The sequence below is a fragment of the Eubalaena glacialis genome, chromosome 8 (genome assembly GCF_028564815.1).
Source record: "Eubalaena glacialis isolate mEubGla1 chromosome 8, mEubGla1.1.hap2.+ XY, whole genome shotgun sequence".
In the NCBI taxonomy this organism is placed as follows: Eukaryota; Metazoa; Chordata; class Mammalia; order Artiodactyla; family Balaenidae; genus Eubalaena; species Eubalaena glacialis.
In genome coordinates this window covers 67267445-67283005 of record NC_083723.1, presented here as the reverse complement: position 1 = coordinate 67283005, position 15561 = coordinate 67267445, and the positions used below count along the sequence as shown (strand labels likewise).

The window sequence follows — 15561 nt, the reverse complement described above, 5'->3', positions numbered from 1 at the left end:
TCCCAAACTCATTCTATGAGGCCACCATCACCCTGATACCAAAACCAGACAAAGATACTACAAAAAAAGAAAGTTACAGACCAATATCACTGATGAATATAGATGCAAAAATGCTCAACAAAATACTAGCAAACAGAATCCAACAACACATTAAAAGGATCATACACCATGATCAGGTGGGATTTATCCCAGGGATGCCAGGATTCTTCAGTATATGCAAGTCAATCAATGTGATACACCATATTAACAAATTGAAGAAGAAAAACCATATGATCATCTCAATAGATGCAGAAAAAGCTTTTGACAAAATTCAACATCCATTTATGATAAAAACTCTCCAGAAAGTGGGCATAGAGGGAACCTACCTCAACATAATGAAGGCCATATACAACAAACCCACAGCCAACATCATTCTCAATGGTGAAAAACTGAAAGCATTTCCTCTAAGATCAGGAACAAGACAAGGATGTCCACTCTCACCACTATTATTCAACATAGTTCTGGAAGTCCTAGCCATGGCAATCAGAGAAGAAAAAGAAATAAAAAGAATAGAAATTGGAAAACAAGAAGTAAAACTGTCACTGTTTGCAGATGACATGATAGTATACATAGAGAATCCTAAAGATGCCACCAGAGAACTACTAGAGCTAATCAATGAATTTGATAAAGTTGCAGGATACAAGTTTCTGTAATGCACAGAAATCTCTTGCATTCCTATACAGTAATGATGAAAAATCTGAAGAGAAATTAAGGAAACACTCTCATTTACCACCGCAATAAAAAGAATAAAATACCTAGGAATAAACCTACCAATTACCAATGGCATTTCTTACAGAACTAGAACAAAAAATCTTAAAATTTGTACGGAGACACAGAAGACCCCAAATAGCCAAAGCGGTCTTGAGGGAAAAAAACGGAGCTGGAGGAATCATATTCCCTGACTTCAGACTATACTACAAAGCGACAGTAATCAAGACAATATGGTACTGCCACAAAAACAGAAATATAGATCAATGGAACAGGATAGAAAGCCCAGAGATAAACCCACGCACCTATGGTCAACTAATATATGACAAAGGAGGCAAGGATATACAATGGAGAAGAGACAGTCTCTTCAATAAGTGGTGCTGGGAGAACTGGACAGCTACATGTAAAAGAATGAAATTAGAACACTCCCTAACACCATACACAAAAATAAACTCAAAATGGATTAAAGACCTAAATGTAAGACTGGACACTATAAAACTCTTAGAGGAAAACTTAGGAAGAACACTTTTTGACATAAATCACAGCAAGATTTTTTAAATCCACCTCCTAGAGTAATGGAAATAAAAACAAAAATAAACAAATGGGACCTAATGAAACTTAAAAGCTTTTGCACAGCTAAGGAAACCATAAAGATGAAAAGACAACCCTCAGAATGGGAGAAAATATTTGCAAATGAATTAATGGACAAAGGATTAATCTCCAAAATATATAAACAGCTCATGCAGCTCAATATTAAAAATACAAACAACCCAATCCAAAAATGGGCAGAAGACCTAAATAGACATCTTTTCAAAGAAAACATACAGATGCCCAAGAAGCACATGAAAAGCTGCTCAACATAACTAATTATTAGAGAAATGCCAATCAAAACTACAATGAGGTATCACCTCACACCAGTTAGAATGGGCATCATCAGAAAATCTACAAACAACAAATGCTGGAGAGGGTGAGGGGAAAAGGGAACCCTCTTGCACTGTTGGTGGGAATGTAAATTGATACAGCCACTATGGAGAGCAGTATGGAGGTTCCTTAAAAAACTAAAAATAGAATTACCATATGATCCAGCAATCCCACTACTGGGCATATACCCAGAGAAAACCATAATTCAAAAAGACACATGCACCCCAATGTTCACTGCAGTACTATTTACAATAGCCAGGACATGGAAGCAACCTAAATGCCCATTGACAGACAAATGGATAAGGAAGATGTGGTACATATATACAACGGAATATTACTCAGCCATAAAAAGGAACGGAACTGGGTCATTTGTAGAGTTGTGGATGGATCTAGACACTGTCATACAGAGTGAAGTAAGTCAGAAAGAGAAAAACAAAAATCGTATATTAACGCATATATGTGGAACCTAGAAAAATGGTACAGATGAACCAGTTTGCAGGGCAGAAATTGAGACACAGATGTAGAGAACAATTGTATGGACACCAAGGGGGGAAAGCTGGGTGGGAGGGTGGTGGTGTGATGAATTGGGAGATTGGGATTGACATATATACACTAATATGTATGAAATGGTTAACTAATAAGAACCTGCTGTATAAAAAAAATATAAAATAAAATTCAAAAAAAATACATGCACCATGTCTATATTAGCTTGCATTTGTATAGGTATGTATGTCTTTAAACCCTTTCATAGGTGTCATCTTAAAATTCATATATATATGTATACATACATGTTTGTAAAAAACCAAAAAGTTAAATAGTTCAATCAAAATTATTTAGACTTTTTTTTTGAGGATGGTGGTTTAAAATGTTTAATTTTGTAACCCAAGGAGGCAGTGGAATTTATCAGACTAGGATAAAGAAAAATATTAACTAATCCATTGGTTCCTTTATAAAGCCAAACCAAATATCTAATATAAAAGTAAAATTTTTTAAATTTTATAAAATATTTCATTTTGAGTGTATCATACAGAGTAAAAGGGTATAACTGTATAAAATAACAAAAATAAAAGGAACAAACTTTGCTTATCAGCCAGCTTAAAAAACAGAACGTTACTAATATTTTTGAAGGCTACTGTGTACCCCTCCATGATAGCAACACCACTCTCTCCATCCCAGATGCAATCACTATCCTAAGTTTTGTGATAATCTCCCTGTACCTTTTCTTCATATTTTAATCACATGTATGTGTCCCTGAACAATATATTGTTTAGCTATGCCTATTTTTGAACTTCATATGAATGGAACTGTACTTCTGTATTCTGCAATTTGCTTTTTGAGCTCAAATTTTTTTCTAAAATTCATTTATGTTGGTGCCTATAGCTGTAGTTCATTTTTACTACAGCACAGTATTTCATTATGTGATTATACTACAATTTATCCATTCTAATTTCAACGGACAATTGAGCTGTTTCTAGTGTTTGTTACTATTATGAACAATGCTACTATGAACATTTTTCATCATGTTTCTTGGTGCACATGTGCAAAGATTTGGATTAGAATTGCTGGGGCAAGGGGTTTATGCACATGGAAGTTGAATGGTAGGTAAATGATTCCCCAAGATTATTGTCCCAATTTGTGTTCTTACCTGCTCTGAGAAATTCTACTGTTCTGTGTTCCTCTCGTCACTTGGTTTTGTCAGACTTTAATTTTTTTCTAGTCTGGCAGCTGTGAAATGGTATATCATTATTTAAATGTTCACTGACTGTAATGAGGTAGAGAATCTTTTGATATTTATTGGCTATTCGTGTCACCCAATAAATAAATAAATAAATAAATAGATTGTTTATATTTTTCTATTGACACATGAGGCTTTTATATATGTAATCACTAGTCCTTTTTATATTTTTTGTTATGTGTATCACAAATATATTTTCTCAGTTTCTGGTTTGTCTTTTACACTCTTTACAGGGTCTTTTTTTTTTAAATTGAAGTATAGTTGATTTACAATGTTGTGTCAGTATCTGCTGCACAGCAAAGTGATTCAGTTATACATATATACACATTCTTTTTTGTATTCTTTTCCATTGCGGGTTATCACAGGATATTGAATATAGTTCCCTGTGCTGTACATAGAACCTTGTTGTTTATCTATTCTACATATAATAGTTTGCATCTGCTAATCCCAAACTCCCAATCCATTCCTCCCCCAATCCCCTCCCCCTTGGCAACCACAAGTATTTACAAGGGTCTTTTAATGCATGGTTCTGAATTGTGATGAAGCTGAATTTCTTAATACTTGTTATAGTTCACATAATTTTTGTTTAAAAATCCCTAAGGATATAGAGGTTTTTCTCTTTTATTTTCTTCTAGAATTTCTAATGTTTTGCCTCTTGTACTTACAGCTTGATACGTTAGAAACTGATTTTTTTGTGTAAGGTATGAGTTAAGGATCAGTTTACAATTTTGTCCTTATAGATGAGCAATTATTCTAGAACCATTTATTGAATAATCTGCCCTTTCCCACTAATCCTGAATTTAGTTGTGCCTTATGTCAAGTTTTCTATGTGCAGAGACCATTTTCTTATGTTTCCATTCTATTCCATTGCTCTATCTCTGCACCAGTTACAGTTTTAATTATTATGAATTTTTCTGGCAGGAAAATTCTCTCTACTTGATTCTTTAGGACTGTCTTGGCTCTTTACTCTTCCATCTAAATTTTTAAATCTTTTTAAAAAATCTATAATTCCAGTAAATATGAATAACTTGAGGAAGCACTTATATCTTTAAAATATTAACTCTTCAATAGATGAACATAACATGTATCTCTCTTTATTTAGAACTTTTAAAATGTCTTTTGATTCAGTTTTATTATTTTCCCTATAGACGGCTTGTTTATTGTTTGATATATGTATTCCTAAGTACCATCTATTTTCAGTTGCTGTGTAAATAGTAACTTCAAAAAAACCTGAATTTTCTGTTTGTTGCTGGTATATAGAAATGCAGTTGTTTTTTGTGTATTAATCTTATGTATTGCCACCTTGACAGGTTTCCATAATAATTTCAGTAATTTGTATATCCCCCTTTGTGTTGTCTATGTAGATGATCATATCATCTATAGATGACATTTTTCCCCTTCCATTACTTTTCTACCATTTTCTCCTTGTCACATTGTTTTAAGACCTCCAGTACAATGTTGAATACCCATGATGATAGTGATTATGTTTATACTGTTCCTTAAGGATAACACTTTTAGCATTTCACTACTGAATACATCTTGTCTTTTTATAGACGCTGACAAATTTGTTCTTTGAACTGGCCTATATCTTTTCTTTTACTAATTGTGGTTTTGGTATTAAGTTATAACTCTTAGAAGAAATAGTCCACTCTGTTTTTTTTTTATAGTCCCTAAAGAGTTTGTGAAAAATTCTTCTTTTCCTTGAAAGAAGTAGAATTGTCCTATAAAACCATCTGAGCCTGGTGTTTGATTTGTGGGGGAAAACTGACTACAAGTCTAATTTCTTCAATAGCCATAGACTAGAGTTTCTACTTATTGAGACTGTTTTAATAATTTGACCATTTCACATATTTCAAAAGTTTTTGGCATACAGTTGTTCATAATACCCTCTGCTTGATTTCTGCAGTATTTGTATATCTTCCTTTTCCTTTTCCCAAATTATTTACCTATGCCTTTTTCTTTTTCAGTTTTGTTTTGTCCATTTTCTTATTCTTTTTGAAGAACTATATTTTGGCTTTGCTCATTCTGTCTATTGAATCTTTATTTTCTATTTCACTTATTTTTATCTTTATTAATTAGACCTGTCTAATTTCTTTAGAGTTATTCTGTTTTTCTAACTTCTTAAAGTTGTATATTTAGCTCATTTATTTTCACAATTTCTTCTTCTCTACCACAAGTACCCAGGACTATGGAACTATCTTCTCTGTGCTCAAAAGTAACAGTTCTCGCACATGAAAAGATGCTCAACATCGCTAATTATAATATTAGAGAAATGCAAATCAGAACTACAATGAGGTATCACCTCACACCAGTCAGAATGGCCATGATCAAAAAATCTACAAACAATAAATGCTGGAGAGGGTGTGGAGAAAACGGAACCCTCTTACACTGTTGGTGGGAATGTAAATTGGTACAACCACTATGGAAAACAGTATGGAGGTTCCTTAAAAAGCTAAAAATAGAACTAGCATATGATCCAGCAATCCCATTCCAGGCATATATCTGGAGAAAACCATAATTCAAAAAGATACAGAGTGTTCATTGCAACATTATTTGCAATAATAGCAAATAGCTATTATTTGCATAATAGCCAAGACATGGAAGCAACCTAAATATCCATCAACAGATGAATGGATAAAGAAGATGTGGTACATATATACAATGGAATATTTCTCAGCCATAAAAAAGAATGGAATAGACCAGAGCCTAGAAGCTCTTTGGTGGGGCTAATGGCAGACTCCGGGAAGGCTCACGCCAAGGAGTACTTCCCAGAACTTCTGCTGTCAGTGTCCTTGTCCCCACAGTGAGCCACAGCCACCCCCCACCTCTGCAGGAGACCCTCCAACACCAGCAGGATATTGAATCCCTAACAGGAGGGCTGACTGGTTCTAAAGGGGTTGATCCACCGGAATTTGCTGCACTGACAAAAGAATTAAATGCCTGCAGGGAACAACTTCTAGAAAAGGAAGAAGAAATTTCTGAACTTAGAGCTGAAAGAAACAATACAAGACTGTTACTGAAGCATTTGGAGTGCCTTGTGTCACGATATGAAAGGTCACTAAGAATGACGGTGGTGAAGCGACAAGCCCCGTCCCCCTCTGGAGTGTGCAGCGAAGTTGAGGTTCTCAGGGTGCTGCAATCTTTATTTGAGCACCTCAAGGCCTTGGATGAAAGGTAAGGGAGCGACTGAGGGTTTCTTTAGAAAGAGTCTCTGCACTGGAAGAAGAACTAGCTGCTGTTAATCAGGCGATTGTTGCCTTGCATGAACAAAATGTTCATATACAAAGAAAAATGCCATCAAGTGAGGGATCCACAGAGTCAGAACATCTTGAAGGGATGGAACCTGGCCAAGAAGTCCATGAAAAGCGTTTGTCCAATGGCTCTATAGACTCAACTGATGAAACAAGTCCAATAGTTGAACTACAAGAATTGCTTGAAAAACAAAACTACGAAATGGGCCCAGTGAAAGAACATTTAGCAGCCCTTTCTTCTCGAGTGGGAGAGGTGGAACAGGAAGCAGAGACAGCAAGAAAGGATCTCATTAAAACAGAAGAAATGATCACTAAGTATCAAAGGGACATTAGGGAGGCCATGGCACAGAAGGAAGATATGGAAGAAAGAATCACGACCCTTGAGAAGCGTTACCTCAGTGCTCAGAGAGAATCTACCTCCATACCTGACATGAATGACAAATGAGAAAATGAGTTAGCAAATAAAGAGGCCATCCTATGGCAGATGGAAGAGAAGAACAGACAGTTACAAGAGCGTCTTGAGCTGGCTGAGCAAAAGTTACAGCAAACTATGGGAAAAGCTGAGAGCTTACCTGAAGTAGAGGCTGAACTGGCTCAGAGAATTGCAGCCATGACAAAGGCTGAAGAAAGACATGGAAACATTGAAGAACGTATGAGGCATCTAGAAGGTCAAATTGAAGAGAAAAATCAAGAACTTCAAAGAGCTAGGCAAAGAGAGAAAATGAACGAGGAGTACAACAAAAGATTATCCAATACTGTGGATAGACTTCTGACTGAATCCAACAAACGCTTACAGCTACCCTTAAAGGAACGAATGGCTGCTCTAGAAGAGAGGAATGTTTTAATCCAAGAATCAGAAACTTTCAGAAAGAATCTGGAAGAATCTTTACATGATAAGGAAAGATTAGCAGAAGAAATTGAAAAGCTGAGATCTGAACTTGACCAGATGAAAATGAGAACTGACTCTTTAATTGAACCCACAATATCAAGAACTCATCTAGACACCTCAGCTGAGCTGCGGTACTCTGTTGGATCCCCAGTGGACAGCCAGTCTGATTACAGAACAACTAAAGTAATAAGAAGACCAAGGAGAGGTCACATGGGTATGCAGAGAGATGAGCCAAAGGTGAAATCTCTTGGGGATCATGAATGGACTAGAACACAACAAATTGGAGTGCTAAGCAGCCACCCTTTTGAAAGTGACATAGAAATGTCTGACATTGATGATGATGAAAGAGAAACGATTTTTAGCTCAATGGATCTTCACTCTCCAAGTGGTCATTCTGATGCCCAGACTCTAGCCATGATGCTTCAGGGACAACTGGGTGCTATCAACAAAGAAATCAGACTAATTCAGGAGGAAAAACAATAGAGAGTTACATGCTGAAGAAATTGAGAATAGAGTGGCTAGTGTGAGTCTGGAAGGCCTGAATTTAGCGAGGGTCCTTCCAGGTACCTTCATCACTGCCTCGGTTACAGCTTCTTCACTGAACAGTTCATCTCCCCCCAGGGGACACTCAACACCAAAGCTCACCCCTCGAAGTCCTGCCAGGGAAATGGATCGGATGGGAGTCATGACACTGCCAAGTGATCTAAGGAAACATCAGAGAAAGATTGCAGTGGTAGAAGAAGATGGTCGGGAGGATAAATCAACCATTAAATGTGAAACTTCTCCTCCCCCTCCCCCTAGAGCCAACAGGATGACTCACACACTCCCTTCTTCCTACCGCAATGATGCCCGAAGTAGTTTAACTGCCTCCCTCAAGCCTGAAAGCCTTGGGCTTGGCAGTGCCAAAAGCAGCCAAGACTTTCTTCACAAAGCCCCCAAGAAGAAAGGAATCAAGTCTTCAATAGGACGTTTGTTTGGTAAAAAAGAAAAACCTCGACTTGGGCAGCTCCGAGGCTTTATGGAGACTGAAGCTGCAGCTCAGGAGTCCCTGGGGTTAGGCAAACTTGGAATTCAAACTGAGGATAGAAGACTGAAGCAAAAGCATGAATTTCTAGAAGAAGCTTGGAGAAAGGGATTACCTTTGGCCCAGTGGGATGGGCCCACTGTAGTCGCGTGGTTAGAGCTCTGGTTGGGAATGCCTGCTTGGTACGTGGCAGCCTGCGGAGCCAATATGAAGAGCGGTGCCATTACGTCTGCTTTATCAGACACTGAGATCCAGAGAGAAATTGGAATCAGCAATCCTCTGCATCGCTTAAAGCGCCAATTAGCAATCCAGGAGATGGTTTCCCTAACCAGTCCTTCAGCTCCTCTGACATCCAAAACCGTGAGTCCATCTGTGCTCCTTCCCTCTCCCAGTGCTGGGTGAATAGCATCTCCAAGTCCACAGAGCAAATTTGTGGCAGCGTGAATTATTCTGAGGAGATTTAGCTTGCTCTTCATTAACCTTGCTGCTACTCTTACTAGGTTTTCAACTGAGGAGCCGTGATTCCTACCAGACTTGAAGCCTGCAACCAAGATAGACTTTTGAGCTAGCCTCTAAAGTTTAGATTTTTCTCCCAAGCAACAAGACCAAGAGTTTACTCTTTTTCAGAATTTTTCTTTTTAATTTAATCTAACATCTCAGGAGATGAGCTATAGGCATTAGTACTTTTTGTAGTTGTAATGCTAAACTCACTACTTCTTAAGCAGTTTTCATAATTATGAAAGTACCTCAGTATTTAATGTTTTATAAATACCAAGTGGATTACCTTCCTTCAAAAAAAAAAAAAAATGAAATAATTCCATTTGCAGCAACATGGATGAAACTAGAGATTATCATACTAAGTAAATCAGACAGAGAAAGGTAAGTATCATATGATATCGCTATATGTGGAATCTAAAAAATGATACAAGTGAACTTATTTACAAAACAGAAACAGACTCACAGAACTCGAAAGCAAACTTATGGTTACCAAAGGGGATAGGGAGGGGAGGATGGATAAATTAGGAGCTTGGGATTAACATACACACACTATTATATATAAAATAGAGAACCAACAAGGACCTACTGCATAGCACAGGGAACTCTACTCAATGTTCTGTAATAACCTATATGGGAAAAGAATCTGAAAAAGAATGAATATATGTATATGAATAACTGAATCACTATGATATATACCTGAAACTAACACAACCTTGTAAATCAACTATACTCCAATAAAACTTAAAAAAAAAAAACTGTTCTCTATTTTGCTTTGCAATACTGGAATTGACACTCTTCAAACCACATTTTCCCTTTCCTTTGGGTTGCCTGTTAGTTTCTTCCAATAGCTGCTAAAGGGAGACTAGGAGGCTGGAGGAAGGAGAAGGAACCTGTCCCTTCTGTGTTTGCTTCCTGTTAATGGCACCCCAGCAATGTTTCTTTACTTTGGCAGTGACATTTTTGTTCCAGTTTTTTCTATAGTCCCATAACCAGCATCACTGTCTCTCCTTAGAGACACCAGCACCAGATGGCCAGTGCTTCCTTCCGCAGTGGTTTGACTCGAAGATCTGCAGGGACGGGGGGCTTCCTCTGAACTCCTGAACATCAGCACCTGCTGGGCAGCACCCTCTAATCAGAGATTTGGGTCCCAGCTCTGAGGATTCTCTTTTCCAAGCTGTTAGATTCCAAAAATAGTAACCTTTTCCTTTTTTCCCACAGCTCTAGAAGAGATACTGCCTGCTGTTACTATCCCTGTTGTCTCAGTTGTCCTAAAACCTCTTTACACAGTTCCTATATTAGTTTTTTCTGTTTCCCTGAATGAACCCTGACTGATATAGTCATAGACTATATGGATTAACTAATTCTTCATGAGTCAGTTTTAGTATGTTCTATCATTTTAGATTTTGAACCATTACATCTGCTTCAGAATAACTTCTGCTTGTTTTCTGCAGCCTATATATAGCATCCTTTCCACTTTCAGACTTCTAAAAAATAAGCTATAAAGTATTCTTGTAGTATGAAGATGCTCTAGTTGCATCTTGGAAATTTTTATATATAGTTTTTCATTCACATTTGGTTCTAAGTGTTTTAAATTTTTATGTGGTTTCTTTTACCCATGGGTAATTAAAGCATGTGTTTAAATTTCAAATGCATGAATTTTAAAAATTCCCCTTTTGGTAATTATATCTACCTTAATTTCCTTGAGTTCAGAGATTAGGATATGTATGATATAGATTTTTGAAATTAAGGAGTTGCTTTATGTCCAGTTCATAATGCATTTCAAAAAAAATGTTCCATGTGTACTTGAAAATGTATTCTCTCTAATAGTGAGCTCAGAATTCTATATATGCACATTAGATCAAGCTTTTTAATTGTGTTCAAATCCTCCTCATCCTAAGTGATTTTTTTTTTTTTTGGCCTACTTTTAAAATCAATTACTGAAATTGGTGTGATATAATCTAACTGTGCTGGTGGATTTTTCTATCCTTGTAATTTTTCCTGATTTTACTGTCTATATTTAAAGCTACGTTTTAGGTATATATAACTTCAGAATTATATATATTCTCTTCTTGGTGAATTGGGAATTGTATATACCTGTGACCCTCTTTATTTTGAACATTGTTTTTGTCTTAAAGCCTGTTTTATTTGGTATCACTTTAGCTCTATCAACTTTGCTTTGCTTAGTATTTGCCTAGTGCACATTTTCCCATCTCTTCACTCACTACCTTTCAGTGTCCTTATTATGAATTTTTTAATGTATACTGGTAAATAATATATAGTTAATTTAAAAATAATCTAAAGATCTCGGCTTTTAACTGGAACCCTAGTCAAATTATATAGATTGTGATGACTGATATATTTGTATTCATTTGTATTTTCTTATTTTGCAGTATTTTTTCCACTTCTGTGTTTCTCTTTTTCCCTTGCCTCCTTGTATGCTGGATGATTTTTTTTCCCTCATCAATTTTTTTCTTCCTCTAGTTTAGAAAGCATGTTTTAGTTGTTTTTAAAATTCTCTCTCTCACACACTGACACACACAATATTAGTGTATGATTTATGTGTGAATTTGTGACATAAAACATTTAAATGATATGAACCATTTGAAATGTTAAAATACTCTGGTCAGTGTTTTATGTTCGATAAATATAAATGTTTAATGTAACAAAATAACATTTTAGGCTTGAATAAATTCATATTATAGCATGAAAGTTCAAATATTTCTCTAAAGAAAATCCAGAAAGAGAGAGAATAACAGTGAGTCAAAAATTGCTTTTACAAACCTGACAGCTATTTCTCATCACGTTTGCATTAGTTCTTACAAGTCCTAATAAAGGATATTAAGATAATTTGCCATTTTTAAGTCTCATTTAACCTTTTTTTTTTGCAATATACTCTACTGAATAAGTTTTTTATACTTAATTCGTTGGATGGGTATCTCTAAAGAAGGTTTTGTTATCTGAATTATTTTCGTCTTGTTTAATAATGTAATTAGAGTGGTCCCTAAAGACTGAGTTAGGAAAAGCTTCAAAGCCAAACCCCTGGCACTTAAGAGAAAAGAAGTGTCAACAGGACTCATGTATGAACTGACAACAGGGCAAACTTCAGCTGCAGCACTGTGGAAAATAAAACTATATAATTGAAGAAAATTTCTGTTCCGTCATATGTCTTACATTTCTGAACTTGTCAAGAAAAGTTATTTTAAAGATAGAGTGGCTTTATATACACCCGTAATTTTTCAAAACAAAATGAATTTGACTAGTACACTTAGGGAGAGGGCTGTGACGAGGGTTATGTCTGAGGGAAAAAATTGAAAATCAGAATGTCTGCCCATTTCTCCCCAATGTAGACACACTCTCAACAAGAAATTGAACAGCTTTCTTCACAACTTCTTAGGGATTTACTTCTTCATGCACATCCCCTTATAACCATGGATTTCCTTCACCTTTCAAGTCTAGGATAAAACGTCAACATTTCCTACCTAATGACAAACACTCCATGCAAGTGAGTGAAGCTTGGGTAACTGATAAGGTACATAACAAACCCTGACTTTCCCAATACTCTAGCCATACATGATGCTTTTTGGTGACCGTCATATGAAAACAATGTAAAGCAACGGTATTTGTCTTGTGATCATTCTAGTACACTTAGCTGATTCTAAAAATTCAAAATGGGATACATACCTAGACACACACACACAAACACACACACACCATCACAGCCCTGCTTGTAGCTTCATCATGGATATCAAAATCTGCAAATATGTTTTGTTTGGCTAATAGGAAGTAGGAGAAATAACTCCTCCATCCTTTGGACACATAGTTCATACTTGACCCAGGCAGCCAATTAATTATGAAGGAGTTTATTTTATAAGTAGGATATATGAGGACAAGGAAGAAAATCTTACTTTATACCTGCAGAAAAATAAAGCTTCAAGGACATATGCAGCATAACCAGAAGGCAGAGGGACACAGCTGTCTGTGGGAAAGCAGGACAGATTTATGGCAACTCACAATCTCCAGGCATAAACCTTCCTACCATGATCATATTGTAAGACACCAGTGCACATTTTTTACTACATTAAAAGATGTTTTTCCTAAAAGATGTTTTTACTACATTAAAAGATGTTTTTCCTAAAAACAAACAAAAAAATAACATTGAATTTCTAAAATGCACATTTCCAGACACTTCAACTAACAATGGCTTAGTAACACCTTGTACTAAACTAATAGAAATTCTAGTCACTTTAAACTCTGATTTTTCTGAGTTATTTTGCCGAGGTTTATCATAAAAAATATTTGAATAGTTAGATATTTTAACTACCTCTGTATATATAGCATTAATCCTTAGTTTTGAAAAATAAAAATGGTTTTGTTTATGGCTCCACATACTTAAACCTTTGTATCTCATGTTTTCTGTTCACTGTGAATCCCTAGATTCACATGAAAGACATCTAAAAACTATCCATGGTATTGAATTTACGTGCTCCAAGTATTTTCACTTGGATTCTTTCTTTTAAAACTTTGCCTACATTTTGCTGGTATCAACAGGAAGCTTTAGGATAAACCCACTCAACTGGGATTGCACACACACTAAAAACAAAAATCACTAAAGTTTAACTTTTTTCTGAGGTATGCTGTCCATGGTTTTGGCTGTTGGCTGTGTCTCCTAAATATTAAACATCTAGCTACTGATTTGTAACATGCAAGGAGAGGATGGGGTGCAATGCCCTTTGAACAAAGGAGCTATCTGGGGCATTATTTTAGGCAACTGCTTTATGGCCCTATAAAGGGCATAAACATACCTCCTAACATTCACTAAACAATTAGGGCCTCTTTTTTCCCTCTCATGAAAAACAATTGTGGGTTTAGCAATTGTGGCTATCCTCTATTTGGAAAGTCACACACAAAAATATTTGGCATCTTTCTCAGAGGAAAATGCTTGCATGATGCAACAAATGGGCATGTAATGCTGGTAAAATTCCTGGGAGAGTTACTTCTGAGAATTATGTTGTCTGTCAGTGTACAGCGGCATAACTTCCACTGAACCTAGCTGAATGAGATATTATGGTGGACTGTTCTCATGGCCCTGCATTTCCACCCTAGGGATTATTACGGTGCCCCTCCCTTCCTCCTGTTCCCAACCTCCAAGTCCAGAGCTGCTCATATATTTCAAAGAAAGAAAACCTTCCAGCGAGAGCTAAATCCAAATGGGGATTCCTAAAAAGTTCGTCAATGTTATTTTGAACAGAGAATAAAAAGGCAGTGGAAAAGCCCTTTGCGCTTTGTCTCTCAGTTTCTAGAACTTTGTGCCTTACTAGTTTCAAAGGAACCAAATTCCAACCAGGATTTGGCAAATGCCTTAAGCAGGCGTGCCTACTTCCCCCAGTGAACGGTCAAGTCCTTGAAGTACCTAATTCACTTTTCTATCTGCCTGGAGCTGAGTCTTGGTCAGGAAGCACTTGGCAGGAGGGCTGATGGGTAAAATGCAATTTGCACTTCACTCATCTACACAGTGAAAACCTCTATTTGTGGCGTCATCTTGAATCCAAAGAGCAAGGCAGAAGGACTTGTCTACCCTAAGAGGGTGAAAAAAGACCAATTCTCAGAGAGAGTTACGGAGAAATACAGAGAGGTATTTATTAATTTCCAGGTGACTGGCTTAAGTCCTTTGTTGGTTTTAAAACAGCCAAATGCTTCTGAGATTCCATGTTTCAAATGAGTGTCATAACCCTGCCAGCAGGTTTCAAAGACTGCTGATTTATTTAACTTTTTAGTCTTGGAGAAAACAAGAATAAAATCCAGCAGGAGCCTTTTGCAGCAAGTTCTACTATAAAGCACTAACTTGACAACAAAGAAGAATAGTTCTGTAACCTGCTTCACCTTAGTATTGGAAGTATGGAGGAATTTACTCATACAATCATCTTGAAATAGTCAATAGATGTAAAAGATGCATCCTAACAAAGGGAAAGAGCCCAGCTGTTATTCAAATGCTGGCAATCATGCAGCTTCCAAAGGCAGGAGGTAAATATATCCTCCCTGCTCACTTTGGACAAATACACAATTTTGCCAATAGATTTCACCTAATTGTATCTTTTCATTTCAATGGGAACCAGGGGTTATTAGAACTAATATTTCTCCACCCACACAGTATCTAAAAGATGGCAAATAACTAGAAAAGAGCTAGATAGAGAGATGGCAAGGAAAAAAAAGTCTGTGGGGAAATATCAGTCTTTGCTGGTGTCTGCTATCACTAAAATAGATCTATAATTATGACACTCAAACAATGGAGCACAACCTTGAATGGCACACTTGTCAGAGAGGAAAATGCATTAAGTGGAGGGTGGGAGAGGGCTACCAACATTTTACCTAATTTTAATTTGTTCTGAAATTTTGGCCCAGTCCCTGAGCTTGTGTTTTATTTCTAAATTGCAGATGATTGGGTTTGCCCAGTAGAGCTGTCAGATCCAAACTTTACCCTGGTTGCACCACTTAGTGG

At 36.6% G+C, this 15561-nt stretch overlaps 1 protein-coding gene across 1 annotated transcript; it reads left to right on the top strand.

Moving 5' to 3' along the window:
* Window positions 1-6260: 6260 nt before the first annotated feature.
* LOC133096608 (liprin-alpha-2-like) lies at window positions 6261-14454 on the top strand. Its single transcript, XM_061198238.1, is given in 5 exon segments — window positions 6261-6570; window positions 6573-8022; window positions 8024-8939; window positions 13167-13217; window positions 14314-14454. Coding segments are annotated over 5 exon segments (2661 nt in total). The 5' UTR covers window positions 6261-6467.
* The last annotated feature ends 1107 nt before the right edge of the window (window positions 14455-15561 follow it).